The sequence below is a fragment of the Peromyscus maniculatus genome, chromosome 8 (genome assembly GCF_049852395.1).
Source record: "Peromyscus maniculatus bairdii isolate BWxNUB_F1_BW_parent chromosome 8, HU_Pman_BW_mat_3.1, whole genome shotgun sequence".
NCBI classification, from domain to species: Eukaryota; Metazoa; Chordata; class Mammalia; order Rodentia; family Cricetidae; genus Peromyscus; species Peromyscus maniculatus.
This window is the reverse complement of record NC_134859.1, coordinates 89090745-89107046: the sequence shown is the minus strand read 5'-3', so window position 1 is coordinate 89107046 and position 16302 is coordinate 89090745. Positions and strand designations below refer to the sequence as shown.

General features: G+C 51.4%; 1 protein-coding gene across 5 annotated transcripts; it reads left to right on the top strand.

Moving 5' to 3' along the window:
* Positions 1-15: 15 nt before the first annotated feature.
* Positions 16-13765, top strand: Dusp3 (dual specificity phosphatase 3). Of its 5 annotated transcripts, none has more exons than XM_042282872.2 (5): positions 16-163; positions 2222-2361; positions 5125-5351; positions 11808-12001; positions 13550-13765. In XM_042282872.2, the coding sequence occupies exons 1-5, from the start codon at positions 104-106 to the stop codon at positions 13556-13558; spliced, it is 630 nt and encodes a 209-aa protein (XP_042138806.1). In that variant the 5' UTR covers positions 16-103; the 3' UTR covers positions 13559-13765. The 5 variants fall into 5 exon arrangements, with proteins under 5 accessions (XP_042138806.1, XP_042138805.1, XP_006970686.1 ...); XM_076577696.1 differs by lacking the exon at positions 16-163 and adding an exon at positions 1611-1736; XM_042282871.2 differs by lacking the exon at positions 13550-13765 and having other exon boundaries at positions 17-163; positions 11808-12195.
* The last annotated feature ends 2537 nt before the right edge of the window (positions 13766-16302 follow it).

The window sequence follows — 16302 nt, the reverse complement described above, 5'->3', positions numbered from 1 at the left end:
CAGTTGTGACATCAGGGACAAGTCTCAGTGGAGGCATAGGAGAAGAGCATGCCTAGCTGTCTCTGGGCACCTACAAATTTTTAAGTTGAGATAAAATTTCTGTATGTTGATGGGGTGTGGAATAATCCGGTACTTATATGCCCTGTGTTACAAATGGATTAGGGTAAGTAGCATCCTCTCTCCCCTCCAGCAGTCCCAGTTCTGTGCTAATCAGGTCCACGGCAAGATGAAGGGAAGCTCCCCATCCGTCTGGAAAGTTGATGTTGCAAGGCTGGAAATGTGTGGTGTGGAGGGCCCTGGCTAGCTAGCACAGGCAGGCACTCAGGGAGGGAGGAATTCCAGCCCTCCTCACAGCCTTTGAGCTATGAGCTAAGAAGCCAGAGTCTCCTGTAATGTTTCCCTTGAAGATGTGAGACCATCAGCTTTCATGGGGGGTGAAAAAGGATGCGGCAGTGAACACTTGTAATCCTAGCACTCCGAGAAGTGGAGGCAGGAGGATCAAGTTCAAAGTTATCCCAGGTTGTATAGAAAATTCAAAGCCAGCCTGGGCTACATGAGACCCTCGTCTCAAAAAACTGAAGCGTGAAATAAAAATCAAAAAATATAAGACCAACCTTAGTGAGTGGTGGAGTCGGACTCAGGGTGTGGATTCCTGGATTCCAGACACTGTATTTACCGCTTTGGAGTTAGGGACTCTTGTCATTTTCCATGGCAACTGAGAGACACTTTTATTAAAGTAAGCTACTGTGAGCCAGGCAGGGGTGGCACTCGGGAGGCCGAGGTAGGCGGATCTCTGTGAGTTCGAGGCCAGCCTGGTCTACAGAGTGAATTCCAGGACAGGCACCAAAACTACACAGAGAAACCCTGTCTCGAGCCCCTCCCCCGCCCCCCCCCCCCCAAAAAAAAAAAGTAAGCTGCTGTACTCTTTGCCCTTGGCTAGAAAGGCAGGAGAGGATCTGCTACTGACACCTTGTGGCTCATAGTGGGATGGCAGCGGCTCCAGGAGGCTCTGTGAATGAGGGCGTGGAGGACGAATTACCTCCCCGCTAGCCCAGGGCCCGTTAACGCAGGCGCAGCCCCAGGGAGCGTTCAAAGCATTCACTGATAAGTGCTTCTGGTACCACTACGCCTCTTTATTCAGTGCTGGGAACTGAACTAGGGTTTTGTGCATGCTAGATACCTTAACAGCTCAGGAACCTTCTCGGCCCCTCGAATGTTTCTGGGGTTTTTCCAGCAATCCTTAGAAGTTCGGTATTGCACATTCTTTACTGCAGTGCTCGGGACAGAAGTGTTTAGGATTTTAGAATATTTTAATGTATATAACGAGGTATTTAGGGAGTGAATCCAAGTCTAAACATGAAATTCATTGATGCTTCACATATAAAATTGTATCCTGAATATAATTCTCTATAGTAATTTTCAGTGCACCTGTGTTTTGTCTGTCATCCGTCACAGGTCAGGTGTGAGAATTTTCCACTTGCATTGTGTTTACATTCTAAAGTTACAGATTTGTACACACTTCGGATCTCTAAAATTATAGCTGCTCAAACTATTATTGTGACACCATAACCCCCTCCTCCCTTTGCCTCGCCAGCAAACAGGCTAAGATTAAGTAATCCCCCGGGGTCAGAGGCCAGTGCTGGCGACCTATAGTCCCAGCTTTAAAAGCTCAATGCTGATTCATAACGAACATTGAAAGAAGTGTCCCAGCGCAGGGCTCTTCCCTGTGACCTTGGGTAAGGATCCATCTCCTGGGGTGGGGAATTCGTTCAGCAGGTGTGTGTAATGGGAAGATATGTTCCGACCCGTGTCTATTTGGGGTGAGGGAATGGGTGCCGACGCGGCTGGTTTGCAGCCAGAAGGGTTCACAGCAAACCCCAGGGGTCCTCGTTATCCCCAAAGAGCTACACCAGGTATACCCCAGGCGTCCCGCATCGGGTCCAGTAAAGGAAGTGCCTGCGCTCCCCTGCCTTTGCTAGGGTGAGAGAGGACTGGAGACACGGGAGTGACGATATCTCGGTCGGGGACGTGCCCCAGGGTCCTGCGGCGCGTGGGCCGGCCGCGCGTGTCCTCTGCGCAGCGCAGCGCAACGCCGCGCCGCGCCCGCAGCTTCTGGCACCCGGCGGGCCCGCCTCCGGGGCGGGACGGGGAGGTTTTGTTGGGCAGCCCCGCCCCGCTGACCCGGCTTCTCCCCCTGGCTCGCTCCTGCCCCGGCGTGCAGGGCCCCGCCGCCGCCATGTCCGGCTCGTTCGATCTCTCGGTGCAAGATCTCAACGACCTGCTCTCGGACGGCAGCGGCTGCTACAGCCTCCCGAGCCAGCCCTGCAACGAGGTCGTCCCGAGGGTCTACGTGGGCAACGCGTGAGTCTCCCGGAGGGCCGACTCGGCTGCAGCTCCCCGGGCGCCCCGCCCACTCGGGGGCTGGAGTGGGGTCCAAGGGCGTGGATGGGGGCGGGGGAAGCTGGGCGCGGTCCCCGACCTAAGAGCAAGAACGGGAGGGGGAGGGCTGGGGACCGGGCTGGAGTCGACACCCACTCCCCGCGCGTGAAGCCGAGCTGGTCCCTGCATGCCCTGAGACTCCAAGGTGCCCGGCCCTGTCCTGGGCCATCACCCACTCTGGCTTCGGCTTAGGCGGGGTCGAGGCTACCACGTTCTCTTAACAGGTGGCAGGGCTGTCTCTTGGCCGCGCGTCATGTGACAGCTGCCTAGCTCTGCAGTGAGGTCACCGTGGAATGTCTGCCTTCGTTGCCATGGCAACGGGATGACGTTACAATCTGGGTGTGGAGCTTTTCCTGTCGGTGTCAGGAAATCCAAATACTCTAAAATACCCTAAAATAGGAAGTAGCTGAACCATGGCTTTCCTGGCTTCTCCAGATAAGGTCTGACTTAGATGGCATAGATCACTTAAATGTTAAACTCCATAGAAGACCTGAGCCATCGGAAAATTCCTCTTAATCGCACGGCCAGGAAATGTGCATATTATTGATCTCTTATGCGTCCTTCAGAAAAAATTTTTTTTAGTCATACTATTAATAAGAATTTCTCCGCAGTGGGAGAGAATCAGTGTTAACACCGAAGGAAAGGCTGGCGTGACCCACATTGGGGGAAGGTCCACACTGGATTTTCACGAGTGTTAAGACCCATTTATCAAGGCCATAAGCTCTGTGGGTCCAGTTCAAGGACTACTTTTCAAAACTGATAACCAAGTGTTCCTCATAGTCACACAGTAGGAAGTGGTGACCTGGGGTGGTTGAGGGGTGTGAGAACTTTTCAGTGTCTCACATGTGTGTGTGTTTCCTGTCCTGCACCTAGGACCTGCAGTGGAACCGGAGGGGTTCACATGGCAGGTCCCAGACACTTGGGGACAGCTTGCATGCACTGCATCACTCATTCCATCTGGAGTACCTACTATGTGTTACACACCACATGACATTCATTCACTAGTAATGGCGGTGGTAATGATAATGGTGTATTTATTGACTGTTGGATTGGTGTTAAGGAATGGAGATGTATGGGCACACTGCTCTGTATTGTCAGCACTGGGAATGGCTGAACAGACTCACAGGGTCAGTCTTGAAGCTCAGTCACTGCAAAGTCCTAGGGAATCCCTCCCTACCCCAACTACCCAAGTAGCCAGGAGTCTTGACAGTCTCGGGAGCCCGCTTCCTGGGGGACAGTATGTTGCAATTGTCTGTAGCAGCTTCTCTGGGCGGGTGGTGGCCATGGCGGCAGGTGTGACTGCTGCCATGGAAAACACATTCTTTGCCCTCTATGCAAATCTGACCTTGATGTGGGGGGCACAGAGCCAGGAGGATCCTCTGTGTACCTAGTGCCAAGAAGTGGGCTTCCTCACCCACCCGGAGCTCCTGGACAAAGGGGCTTCCACCACTTCCTCTCAGGGCAGTGAGGGAGTCCGTGTAAGCTGCCTTTCCGATCTCTGGGTTTTAAAGGTGGTGTGGGGGTGTGAGGAGCAGAGGCAGGTAGGAGGCAGAGCGTGGCTGAGTGTCTGAGAAAGCTTGCCTCCCAGCTCTGACTCAGCAGCCTATGTGAGCACGTGCATGTCCCCTGCCTGTCCTATCCTGCAGGGTTTCAGCTCTGTTCACCGGGGACAGTCCTGTCCTCTCCTTCAGGCTGCCCTAACAGGCAGACAGGACCACGCAGGAGACATTGCTTTGTCAAGTACAAACTCCTGCTTAAATTGGGATGTTGTGAGAGGAAGTGAAGGAGGACCTCTGTGACCATCAGTCAAGAGACCTTCTAACTCCCATCATTTGGGGGTGGGGGTGGGGAGGCACTGCTTACTCCTTAAGTGCTGAGCCATTCCAGAAAGCCCCAGAAATATAACCAATAAAGTATGGCAGAACTGCTCTTTCAGGGAACCTGCCATATTTCATATGAGAGTTTCATTCTTCACTCATTCACCATACATTTGTTCAGTACTATGAGTCAGGCATGGTAGTAGGTACTGAGGGGACAGACCACTCAAGGGACTCACAGACTGAAGCCCTGAACAGATATCATGGGATATAAACACCACAGAGTCAAGCTCTGTCAAGAGAACAGCCCCCTTTAACACCCAGGACTCCCCCAAGTTGGCACTGTTATCCCCATTTAACAGAGAGGAAAACTGAGGCACAGAAAGGTTAAGTGGCTTGCTTAAGTTTGCCTGGCCGGTAAATGGCAGGGCTGGGTTCAGATTCCAGGGTCTATATTTCTTTTGTTTTGTTATTTGAATCTGGGCTAGCCTCAAACTCCTGATCCTTTTCCCATGGCCTCCTGAGTGCTAGAATTACAGGTCTGTGCTACCGGGCGTGGCCATAGCTTGTCTATCCCATCATCACAATATAGAACTGTGATGCCACACACACTGGAAGGAGCCGGGGAACCCCCACAGGGGCGATACCTACCCAGAGGTAGCGGAGGGAACAGCGTGGGCCTGGAACCACAAGTCTATTTGGGGAAGCTGCCGGTAACTGGATATGGCTGGGGTGAGGGGAGAGGTCATGAGATGAGGCAGGAGGAGGCGCAGGAGCCAGCAGGTACAGTCTCCTTGCTTTGCCAAGAGGCTCAGGTTCTTCCCTTGCGGGGCTACCTCTTCATTTTCTGCCACTGCCTCCCCTCCAGGTCTGTGGCTCAGGACATCTCCCAGCTGCAGAAATTGGGCATCACCCACGTCCTGAATGCTGCCGAGGGCAGGTCCTTCATGCACGTCAACACCAATGCCAACTTTTACAAGGATTCCGGCATCATCTACTTGGGCATCAAGGCCAATGATACGCAGGAGTTCAACCTCAGCGCCTACTTTGAAAGGGCGGCGGACTTCATTGACCAGGCCTTGGCGTACAATAACGGTAAGGGAGCTACAGCCAGGACCCGTGGGAGGTGGCTTGGGCTTGGGCTGGCCTAGAAAGCAGACCTCATCAGCTCTCCCTCTGGACGTTCTGTTGTTTCCTGTCCCCTGTGGCAATGACTGAGGACTTTAAGACTCTCTTTGCCTGGCAACCCCAGTGGCCTCACATCACACAAGCAATTCAACTCTTCACACAGCGGCGGCACCAGGGTCCTTGCCTTTAGTTTGACTTGGGCAGAGAGTGGTTTCCTGCCCCTTACCCCCAACTCAGATACCCGTGAGAATGACAAAAGCTTGCTAATGTCAGATGGAAAGTCCTGAAGTGAAGGAACGCTGAGGCTGGTTGATTCAGTAGCTCAACAGATCTGGTCACCACAGCTTATATTAGTTACATTTATATGGTGGCGACCAGAATAACCGAGAGAACAGCTTGGAGGAGGAAAGATTTTTTTTTTTTTTTTGGTTTTTTTCGAGACAGGGTTTCTCTGTGTAGCTTTGCGCCTCTCCTGGAACTCACTTGGTAGCCCAGGCTGGCCTCGAACTCACAGAGATCCGCCTGGCTCTGCCTCCCGAGTGCTGGGATTAAAGGCGTGCGCCACCACCGCCCAGCTGGAGGAAAGATTTTTAATTTATGCCTTCAAGGGTCTTCGGGCTGTTGGGACCTGGTCCTGTGTGCACAAAGTGTCAGGACAGTGGAAGTGTGTGAAAGCGGACGCCCTTTACCTCACAGCAGACAGGACACAGGCAGAGGCAGAGTGGGGAGGTGATTATGGGTCAGCTGTACCCTTCCAACGCAAGCCCTCTGGGACCTGCTTCTTCCAAAGAGGCTCCACTTGAAAAAGTTTCCAGAAACATTCCAAAGTAATGCTACCAACTAGGAATTAAGTGTTTTGTGTGTGAGTTTATGGGGACCATTGCATAGAGTGTATGTATTCCATAGAAAAAGGATGATATTTCAGACGTACACAGTGCAGCAATTAAGTATCAATGCCTCTTTCCTTTTGATTTAGTGTGCCCATTTGTGTATGTGCGTGTGTATGTGCGCGCGTGTGTGCATGTGTATGGGTGTATGCATGGATATGCATGTGTGTGCCTGTGTTCATGCAAGTGCTTGTACATGTGTATGTCTGTATGCATATGCACATGTTTGCACATGGAAGCCCGAGGTTGATACTACACGTGTCTTCCATCGCTCTCCACCTTAGAGACAGGGTCTCTCCCTGATCCTGGATCTCTGATTCATCTAGGCTGCTGGCCAGTGAGCTCCAGGGATCCACTTTTCTTTACCTCCCTAGGCCTAGACTACAGGTGTTGCTGCTGTGCCAGGCCTTTATGTGGGTGCTAGGGATCTGAACTTAGGCACTGCTGTTTGAACAGCATGAAGACTACGCTGTAGCCCCAACCCATTTCTTTCTTTTAAGAAAGAGTAAATGAACCATTCCCCGAATTCCCCCAGTGGGGCTTTCCTACCCTTTTCTTGACTAGGCACTCATGAGTGGCTGGCCACCTCACCAGGGGAGTGAGCGGCCATGACCGGCTGAGGGTCCACAGCCGCAGCCTAGAGATCCCAAGGTAAATCTTCCTGCCACTCAGTCCCTGCACCTGCAGACACTGAAGCTGGGGCTGAAGGAGGGCCGCCTAGTGACCAGACAAGACATCAGAGAGTTGAGAAGTCCTAGATGGCCGCAGGGCAGAGGTCTGGCTCTCCGGGCTCTTCCCACACATCTTCCTCCCTCTGTAGGGAAGAGATGACCCACTGCAGATGTGACTGGCCTTATTTGCGTATAGGTGTGTCTGTACACACATACAGGTCAGGACAGTGGAAGTATGTGAAAGAGAACGCCCCTTACCTCACAGCAGACAGGACACAGGACACAGACAGGACACCCATACATACACTATGCATAGGTGCTTCCTGGCCCAGCAGCTTCCCTGTCCAAGTGATTCTCAAAGAGAGCTCCCTACTCACTGGAAGCTCAGCACATATTCTGGGCTTGCAGAAGATCTGTTGGCTCGGAAAACTTCAGACTTTAAGGCCAGGGCCTTATGGTCCCTCGTGGTCCCTGTCACACCAGCCCCGGTGCCTTTCCCTCCGAAGCCATTCTGTGCCTCTCATTCTGGATAGATGGAGAATGTGGCCCAGTTAGTCAGGGGAGTGGGTGTTGCCATCTTCACATAGCAGCAGTTGGTCCTATGTTCAGGGAACCCTGGAGCATTCTGCCTTTATTTCCCTTTCCAGACAACAGGGAACGTGCACGGGCTTGTTTTGACCTCTTGCTTTGGTATGCACCAAATCTTTGGCCTGGAATGTTTTCTGCCTGTTTCTCCCCATTCTCTGGCAAACCCTACCTCATACCTTTACCACTGGGCATTGTGTCGTCCTCTCTTTTATGAAGCCTGCCCCCAGACTGGTTCATGGGGACCAGTGGTGTCCCTGATCTTGCTCCAGTACTTGATGTAACGTTGGGTACATTCTACAGTGGGTTCCTGTAGGTAATTGCTGAACAAGCAGAATGTGTCCCAAGGCCTTGGTGCCTTGGAGATATACGACTCAAATGGAATGGGTACTGGCCTCCAACCACTTGCAGGACTCTGGGAAACAGGAATCCATTCCTAAGAAAGCCAGGAGTTGGAGGCTGGGGAGGTATTTCAGCAGGTAAAGCAAGTAAGTACTTGGTACCCAACCATGAAGACCAGAGTTTGGATTTCCAGAGCACACATCGAGTCTGGGTAGGCCATGTTGTCTGTTTGTAATCCTGGCACTCAGGAGGCAGACACGGGATCCTCAGAGCAAGCTGATTAGCCAGACTAGCAAAACACCAAGCTCTGGGCTTGTGAGAGATCCTGCCTCAGTATACAAGAGAGAGAATAAATAATTAAAGAAGACACTAGATGTCAACCTTGAGCCTCCACACGCATAAATGGACACATATATGCACTCACACATATGTGAACAGGCATACACACTCAGGCATATCACACACATAATTAGAGGAAGAGACGGGGGGAGAGAGGCAGGAGCATTGGGGGACTCCCATCTCCTGATGGAGGAGGATCTCGGGAAATAGAGGAGCAATTGGGGGTAAGCGTGATGGGTGCAGAGAAGATGCTGTTAATTCTGGGTCCAAAGTTTCCTTCCAAATAACGCCTGTGAGGAGGTGTAGATGGTGGCCATTCACTCACTCAGCAACAGAGGATGCTCAGGGATGCAGGAAACGGCAGAGCATCCAAAACCTAGCACCACAACCCTTGATTTGGAAGAATACACCCTTCAGAAGGAGAGGGGATCTGTATGTGGCCAGCAGAGGCACAGGTGCTTGGGGCCCCTGGGGGACTCCCAGTACTGGTGATGTTTATTGAGTGCTCTTGTGTGCCAGGCACTAGCCTGGGGCTTTGTCTCTGCCTCTGTTTTGTTTTGTCTTTGAGACAGAGTCTTGCTATGTACCCTGACAATCTTGGAACTCACCCCCAGGGGTGGGGGTGGCAGTGGGTCTCAGAAGCCACGCTTCCGAGACTAGCTTCCACCCTGCGGATGACAAGTCAGAGTGGTGTTTCTGGAGGATTTTCCAGCTTCCGGGAGGAGTGCGTGTGGATTGGCAGTGAGTGGCGAGGGTAGAGGGTGAGCTCCATTTGTAGGAGGAGAGGCTGGGGAGGCACTCGTGAGAGATGGCAAGCGTGTGAGTTGAGTACTGTGTGGGGAGCCTGCTAAAGAGAGAAGCTGGGCTTTGGCCCCTCCTGGGGGGGTGGGGGGCTCCCTGCAAGGTGATGGGACTTTCCTGCCAATGACCTTTGGCCCCTCCCTCCCTCCCCCCCCCATCGTTTCTTTCCTTGCCCTGAGGAATTCTGAGTTTACATTTCACTGGTGATGAAAGAGTGAAGCAGACAGAAACAGAAGACGTGAGTGTGGCAATGGGAATGGTGTGGAGTCTGCGGGAAGCAGGCAGGAGAGGCTGAGGGCCAAGGGGAATGCTGGGAAAGAGGAGGGTGGGACGACAGACTGAGGGCAATTTGGGGGAGCCACAAGAGGGCGTGTGTGTGTGTGTGTGTGTGTGTGTGTGTGTGTGTGTGTGTGTGTGTGTGTGTTGTTTGTATTTGTATTGGAAATTCATTCTTTTTAAAAATATTTCTTTTTACATGCATGTGTGTGCCTGCATGAGCTTATCAGCACTCTCTCTCTCTCTCTCTCTCTCTCTCTCTCTCTCTCTCTCTCTCTCTCTCTCTCTCTGTGTGTGTGTGTGTGTGTGTGTGTGTGTGTGTGTGTGTAGGAGCCAGAAGAGGGCATCTGTCGCCTGGAACTGCAGTTACAGATGGTTGTGAGCTAACATGTTTGCTGGGAACCAAACCCAGGACCTGTGCAAGAACAGGAAGTGCTGGTAACTGCTGAGCCATCTCGCCAGCCCTGAAATCCATTCTTTTAAAATGTGCTTTGCAGAGATATAGTTGGCATTCAGGAAAGTGTATGTATGTATTTAACGCGACCGTCATTAACATTTTGACATAAGCAAAGCCGTCAAGCCATCGCTACAACCGAGAGAGAGAGCAAATGTGTCCATCGCCCCACAGTGTTCGTCACCCCGTGCACCGCCCCCTGTCCCTTCCACTTTCCGTTCGCAAGCACCTCTGGGTCTGCTTTCTGTCACCAGAGACCAGTGTGCCCTTCGCAGATTTTTATGTCCACAGAATCACACGGCATGCACTCTTTTTTGGTCTGGTCTCTTTCACTCTGAATATTTGAGTTTGTCTGTGCTATCACATACATACTTTATTTTTATTTATTTGTGTGAGTGTATTTACCACGTGTGTGCAGGTGCCCATGGAGGCCGGAAAACGTCTCGGACCCCCTTGGAGTTGGAGTTGCAGGTGGCTGTGAGCTGCCTGATATGGATGTTGAGAACCAAACTTGGATCTAGAGCAAGCGCTTTTAACCGCTGAGCCATGTCTCCCGGTGCCTCCTGACAAGGGTCACATTGTATGGACACACATGGCACACCTTATTTATCTAATTGTGTACATTGTTTTGTTCTAACACAGAGTAATGCCATCCTCCTGCCTCAGCCTCCTGAGTGCTAGGATTCCCGGCACGTGGCACCATACCTGGTTTCATATAGAGAAGTCCGATGTCACAAAGTGAATGACAGACACCCGTGTACCAACCCCCAGGTCGAGGAACAGGACACAGCCAGCACCGCAGAAAGCCTGCTCCGTGCCCCCTCCCGTCTCTGTGCCCCCCCCAGGTTACCACTGCTCAGGCTTCTAAGAGCGTGGTTTAGTTGGGCCTCTTTTCTGCTCTGTGGAACCCTATTACATTTTTGTGCTTTCTGGTGGGTTGCATATTTAGTGTGTGTGTGTGTGTGTGTGTGTGTGTGCATGCTACAGTGTATGGGTGGACATCAGAGTGCAATGTACAAGGGTCACTTCTTTTCCCCAATCATGTGGGTCCCAGGGATTGAACTCAGGTCATCAGGCTTGGCAGCAAATGCCTTTACCTACCGGGCCATCTCTTTTTTTTATTTTTTATTTTTTTGAGTCAGGGTCTCATTCTGTAGCCTAAGATGACTTTGAACTTCCGATGACTCTCCTGCCTCAGCCTCTTACAGTGTCGGGATTACAGATGTGTTCCACCACATCTGACTAGATCATTAATTCTTTGTTATTTATTTAACACACACATATATGCATGTACATGGGGGTGAAGGGGTGACTGTACTGGGCACGTGTGTGGAAGTCAGATAGTTCTCTCTACCATGTGGGTTCCAGGGTTTGAACTCAAGTCATTAGTTTGACATCAAGCCCCTCTGCTCGCCGAGCCCTCTCACTGGCCCTACCTCGATCATTAATTCTTTTTAAAAAGACTCTTATTATTTACCCATTCTACTGTCGATAGTCTTGGGAATTTCCACCTGGGGGCCACTGTAGTGGTTCTAAGATGTAAGAACACCGAGGGTTAGCTGGGCGGTGGTGGCGCACGCCTTTAATCCCAGCACTCAGGAGGCAGAGGCAAGCAGATCACTGCCTGGTGAGTTCGAGGCCAGCCTGGGCTACAGAGTGAGTTCCAGGAAAGGCACCAAAACTACACAGAGAAACCTTGTCTCGGAAGAACAACAACAACAAAAAACCAGAACACCGAGGGCTGTGTCTTCTTTCTGTGGAGGTGTCTGGGTTGCAGTACCACTGCTCGGCAGTAGGGGGCGCAGGTGTTCAACTTGAGTAGCTATTGCCAGGTTTCCATGGCGGAGGGGCCGCTTCACCCCCTGCCTTCCCTAGTGATAGGGGAGAGTCCTGGTTGCTTCCCTTCTGTCCCTGATCAGACACTGGGTCTTTCATTCTTATTATTGTGGCCGTTCAGGGTGGGACGCGGTGGCATGGCGATACGCCCTCTACTGGTTGGATGGGAGAATTTCAGAATTGCAGTGAGTCTGGGCTTCCCCAGTTACCTCATCTCCCCCGTTTCTCGCAGGCCGGGTGCTCGTCCACTGCCGTGAGGGGTACAGCCGCTCCCCGACGCTAGTCATCGCCTACCTCATGATGCGGCAGAAGATGGACGTCAAGTCTGCCCTCAGCACCGTGAGGCAGAATCGGGAGATCGGCCCCAATGATGGTTTCCTGGCCCAACTCTGCCAGCTCAATGACAGACTAGTCAAGGAGGGGAAGGTGAAACTCTAGGGTGCCCACAGCCCCTCCTGCAGAGGTCTGACTGCCATGCTTAGGAAACACAGTGTACCCTGCTCCCAGTGTCACGAGGCACTTGCCCATGTCTGTCCCGTTGTGGCCCGGGGCTGCTCTGCCCTTAGGGAGCACATGAAGAAGCTTGCTGAGGAGGCCGTTCCTGCTCCTTGGCTGTCCTTTCCTGTAGTCTATGTCCTTTCTCTGAGGTGGGGGCTCAGGGAGGAAGCCTGTGGCATAGATACATCTCAGTGGCCCCGGGCAGGAGGCCTGGGAGGGTGTAAGGCCCCAAGACGCTCACAGGCGCTCCCTCCCCGACCTGGGTCCCCCTGAGTGGTCTAGCATGGTGACCCTGGTAAAGGATCTATGCAAACAGGCTCTGCTCTCCCCACGTCTGTCAGCCACTGGTCCTCACAGCCCACCACACCCTCTTAGGCAGAGGCATGAGTTCCGAAGCAGGGTGGAGATAGGTTATTAGTGGCTGAATTTCCACGAAGAGGCTGCGTTTTATTTCCTTAGAATTAAAGACATTATACGGGGGCCCTTGGGTAGGCAGATCTGTTTTTCCTGGAGGGCTCTCCCGATTCTTTGGGATGTTTAGAGTGTGCCTCTTTGGGGAATCTTACGTTCCATATCTGCTGCTTTGGTGCCTTCTCTGTGGATGGCTCTGTTCTTTTGCTTTGTTAGAACGATGCCTTGGGCAGGGTTTTATTTCTCTTTTTTAGAATACAGGGTGTTGAGGTCCGGCCTATTAAAAACAAAAAAACAAACCCACCATTTGGAGAATTGCAAGGGTTTTATCCTGAATTATAGTGTGGGTGAGCCCAAGTGATCATACTAACTGCTTGTCATCCTGGTTGCTATTCTAAGACTGGAAGGAGGAAGTTGCCCAATTACAGCTCATGTGCATGGGTGTGTGCATGGGTGTGAAGTGGTGGGGGTGGGGGGTGCTGTCCCCTCAGGGACAGAAGGGGAAAGAAGAGTCCCTGTGCTCACCCTGCCCATTTATGGGTGGTTCTGATGGAGTGACTCTCTGGGCAGAAATGAGACTCACTGTGTCATGCCGGCAGATCTCTCCTTTATTGGAGAGAGAACAAAGAATGACCTTGTAAAGGACTTTGTAAGGATGGTTTGAAAACATGCTGGACCTTATGTGTGTACACACTTGCCAGAGAGTGAACACAGTCTTCCTGGGACTTGTTCTTGTTGCTCTGTGTGTATCCAGGGCCACACAGAGCAGAGGGGTGGCACTCAGCCACCACCCCAGCACCTAGCACATAGGCATCTTATAAAAGCCTGTTTTTAGGCGACCTGGGGCTGTGGGGCTGCCCAGTGTGTATAGAGTGGTGTTGTCACGGGGCACCTGGGTCCCGGCAGCCTGTACGCCTGCTTGTAGGATGTCTTGCCGGAGTTTGCCAAGAAATCTTACTTGGAGGGAGAGAAATATCAGGGATTTTTGTTGAATGTTTCAAATTCAGCTTTAAACGGAAACCTCGGCCGTGTGGACCGTGAAGGTGGGGAATGTGCCTTTTTCAGAGCTGCTGAGGAGCGTCTGGCAGGAGCCTGGAGAAGCAGGTCCATCTTAGGGCCTGACTCCTGGAGGAGTAAAGACCTCTGATGACAGCAGGGGCAGAACTGTGCAGCCTGGACGGTCACTGTCCCCTCTCCTGTGTGACCACAGCAGCCCCGGACACACGGGACCCGTCATCTTCTTTCCAGAATGAAGTGGCCACAGCCAAACGTTGCACCTCACTCCGTAGTTTCCAAGTGGCTTTCTTGCTTCATCTGATTGGCACTTCATGATAACCCTGTAAAGTTGACAGAACTTACCTGTGTGTCGTCATGAGAGAAAACAAAACAAACAAAAACTACCTGGGATAGCGGGGCACGCTAGCACGTGTCTACAGTCTCAGTTCATGGGAGGCAGAGGCAGGGGGATCCCTGCAAGTTCGACGCCAGTATGGTCTCCATGTTGAGACTCTAGGCTACAATAGCAAGATCCTGTGTTTCAAAATCAAAACAATTCGCATAATTAAGGGCCACCCAGCACTTTAAAGCTAAGTGGAAGTAGTTTCAGGCTTGCTGCTTAAGGAAGCTGGGCTCTTCTTGGCTCTAATGCCTCTGAGACCAGCTCCCAGTGATGTCCAAGCACCCTGTGCATGTCTTTGAGCCATCCCCAGAAAAGGAAGTAAAAGGTGGGTCCCCTGTCAGTTGGGTGACACCGGTGAGGATGAACTCTGCTCTGGGAGAGTCTGGGCTCCCCTCCTCCTGCCTCGTCTGGGTGCCAACCCCACAGGACAGCCCACTGCGGTTTACTCCTGGCAGCCTTTGTGGAAAAAGGAGGAGAAGGGGCCCTTAGGAGACTCCTGCCTTTCCTTTGGGGCTCTTTGCTGGAAGTTGAGGGTTTCTTGATTGGCTTTACCCCGTGCTCAGAGAGATTAGCTCCTACTTCTTCAGCTAGAATAGCCGTGTGTTGTCCAAGAGCCGCCACGTGCCTGCCCTCGAGTGGGGCCGTTCCTGGAGGGTGGTCTATCCCGGAAAGTGATGGAATAAAGAATTCAGGATGTCCTTTCCTCTTCCCTGGACCTGATCACTTTCGTTGACTCATAAAGATCCAGGTTAAAATTAAAATGTAAAATGGTTTCCTCCTCAGTCTTCAAGTAGGCCGGCTGCCTTCCCAGAGGCAGGCTGTTCCCCTCCGCCATTCTCCTATCTTGAGAGCATAGACCAACAACACTTACCAAATGAGGGAACTCCTTTGGCTCACACTAAGGCTCTTTTGGGCTCCAACACGGGAGGTTGTGTTAAGAATCCCCTGTTGGTTTTTAACACCTCCCCCGACCCCCCCGGGAAATGGGCATGAGTAATGATGCTGTGGCCAGCAGGTGGCGCTGTGGAGAAGGTTGGTGCCTTTCCAGCCACAAGTTCACCTTAAGATGCTTGTAGTATGAAGATGCTCAATGTTTTAATCAAAATAAGCACTGATCTTAAATATGAAGATAAGAGCTTTTCTCACAGAACATTTTCTTTTTCATAAAAGTGGCATCAGCTGGTCCTTCCAGATCAAGATTCTATCCCGATCGTAAATAGTAAATCGTAATAGTCTCAGGGCAGAGAGAAGAGTGGTGAATGTTAAGCTTGTGTTTTTCTAACGCCCTCAGCTGTTAGGGTAACTTGAATGAGAGTGATTTACTGGACAGAAAAGGTTCAGGGGAAAGGGGGTGGGAGGTGAGGCAGAGCACTGTCACCTGCCAGAGCGGGCAAGGCCCTGAGTTCGATTCCTGCCATTGGGGGGAAAAGGAAAGTTTAATGTCTGTTGTACCACCAGTGTTAACACACTATAAAATTGTAACCAAAATAAATGTCTTATCTTACGAAGAGATCTGTTTTGGGTGTGTTTCCTTTTATAGGTTTGGCTTGTTTTGTGTTTGCTTTTTCTAACTTCTGTTGTGGTGGTGCTATTGTTTTTGAGGTAGGGTCTCAATGTAGTCCAGCCTGGCCTCAAATTCCATCTGTAGCCTTGAACTCCTGATTCCCTGCCTTCTGCTTCCAAGTGCTAGGATTAAAGGCACATGCCAACCATACCTGTACAGCCTTTTTCTAACATTTAAAAATAATAACTGAGGGGGTTGGGAGAGGTGACTTCAGTTAAGAATTCATACTGCTCTTGTATAGGACCTGAGTTTGGTTCCCAGCACCCATGTTGGGTGGCTCACTAACCACTTACAACAGGTCCAGAAGATCCGGTACTTCTGGCCTCCACAGGCGCCTGCACTTAGAAGCACACACCCACATACAGATGTACACATAATTAAAAATAAAATAAAACAGTGGTGGCGCACGCCTTTAATCCCAGCACTCGGGAGGCAGAGCCAGGCGGATCTCTGTGAGTTCGAGGCCAGCCTGGGCTACCAGGAAAGGTGCAAAGCTACAAAGAGAAACCCTGTCTCGAAAAACCAAAAGAAAAAAAGTCTTTTTTAAAAACACCTAAAACTTAGCTGTTGGAGGTACCAACATGGAAAGCTGCCATGCTGTGTAAGACCAGCTGATGGTGTTCTGGCTAATGTAAGGCCTATAGAGACAGAAAAGAGCTCCGAGTGTGCTAGGAGTTGGGATGGGAGGAGAAGGGTGAGTAGGGGGAACACAGGGAACTTGGGCAATGAAAATTCTTTGTAGGACACTCGTGAAGGACACGTGCCTGTCATTGTACCCATACACTAGATAACTCCAGGGAATTGTGTCGAGTGAAAAACAGTGACAAGCATTGGTTGCATCTGCATAATATGTTG

Excerpts from the sequence above, each read along its gene's own strand:
- Dusp3 (XM_042282871.2), top strand. The coding sequence starts at position 104 with ATGTTGATGGGGTGTGGAATAATCCGGTACTTATATGCCCTGTGTTAC. Across the intron at positions 164-2,221 it reads TGTGTTACAAATGGATTAGG|GGCCCCGCCGCCGCCATGTC; the intron begins GTAAGTAGCATC and ends CCCGGCGTGCAG. Across the intron at positions 2,362-5,124 it reads AGGGTCTACGTGGGCAACGC|GTCTGTGGCTCAGGACATCT; the intron begins GTGAGTCTCCCG and ends CCTCCCCTCCAG.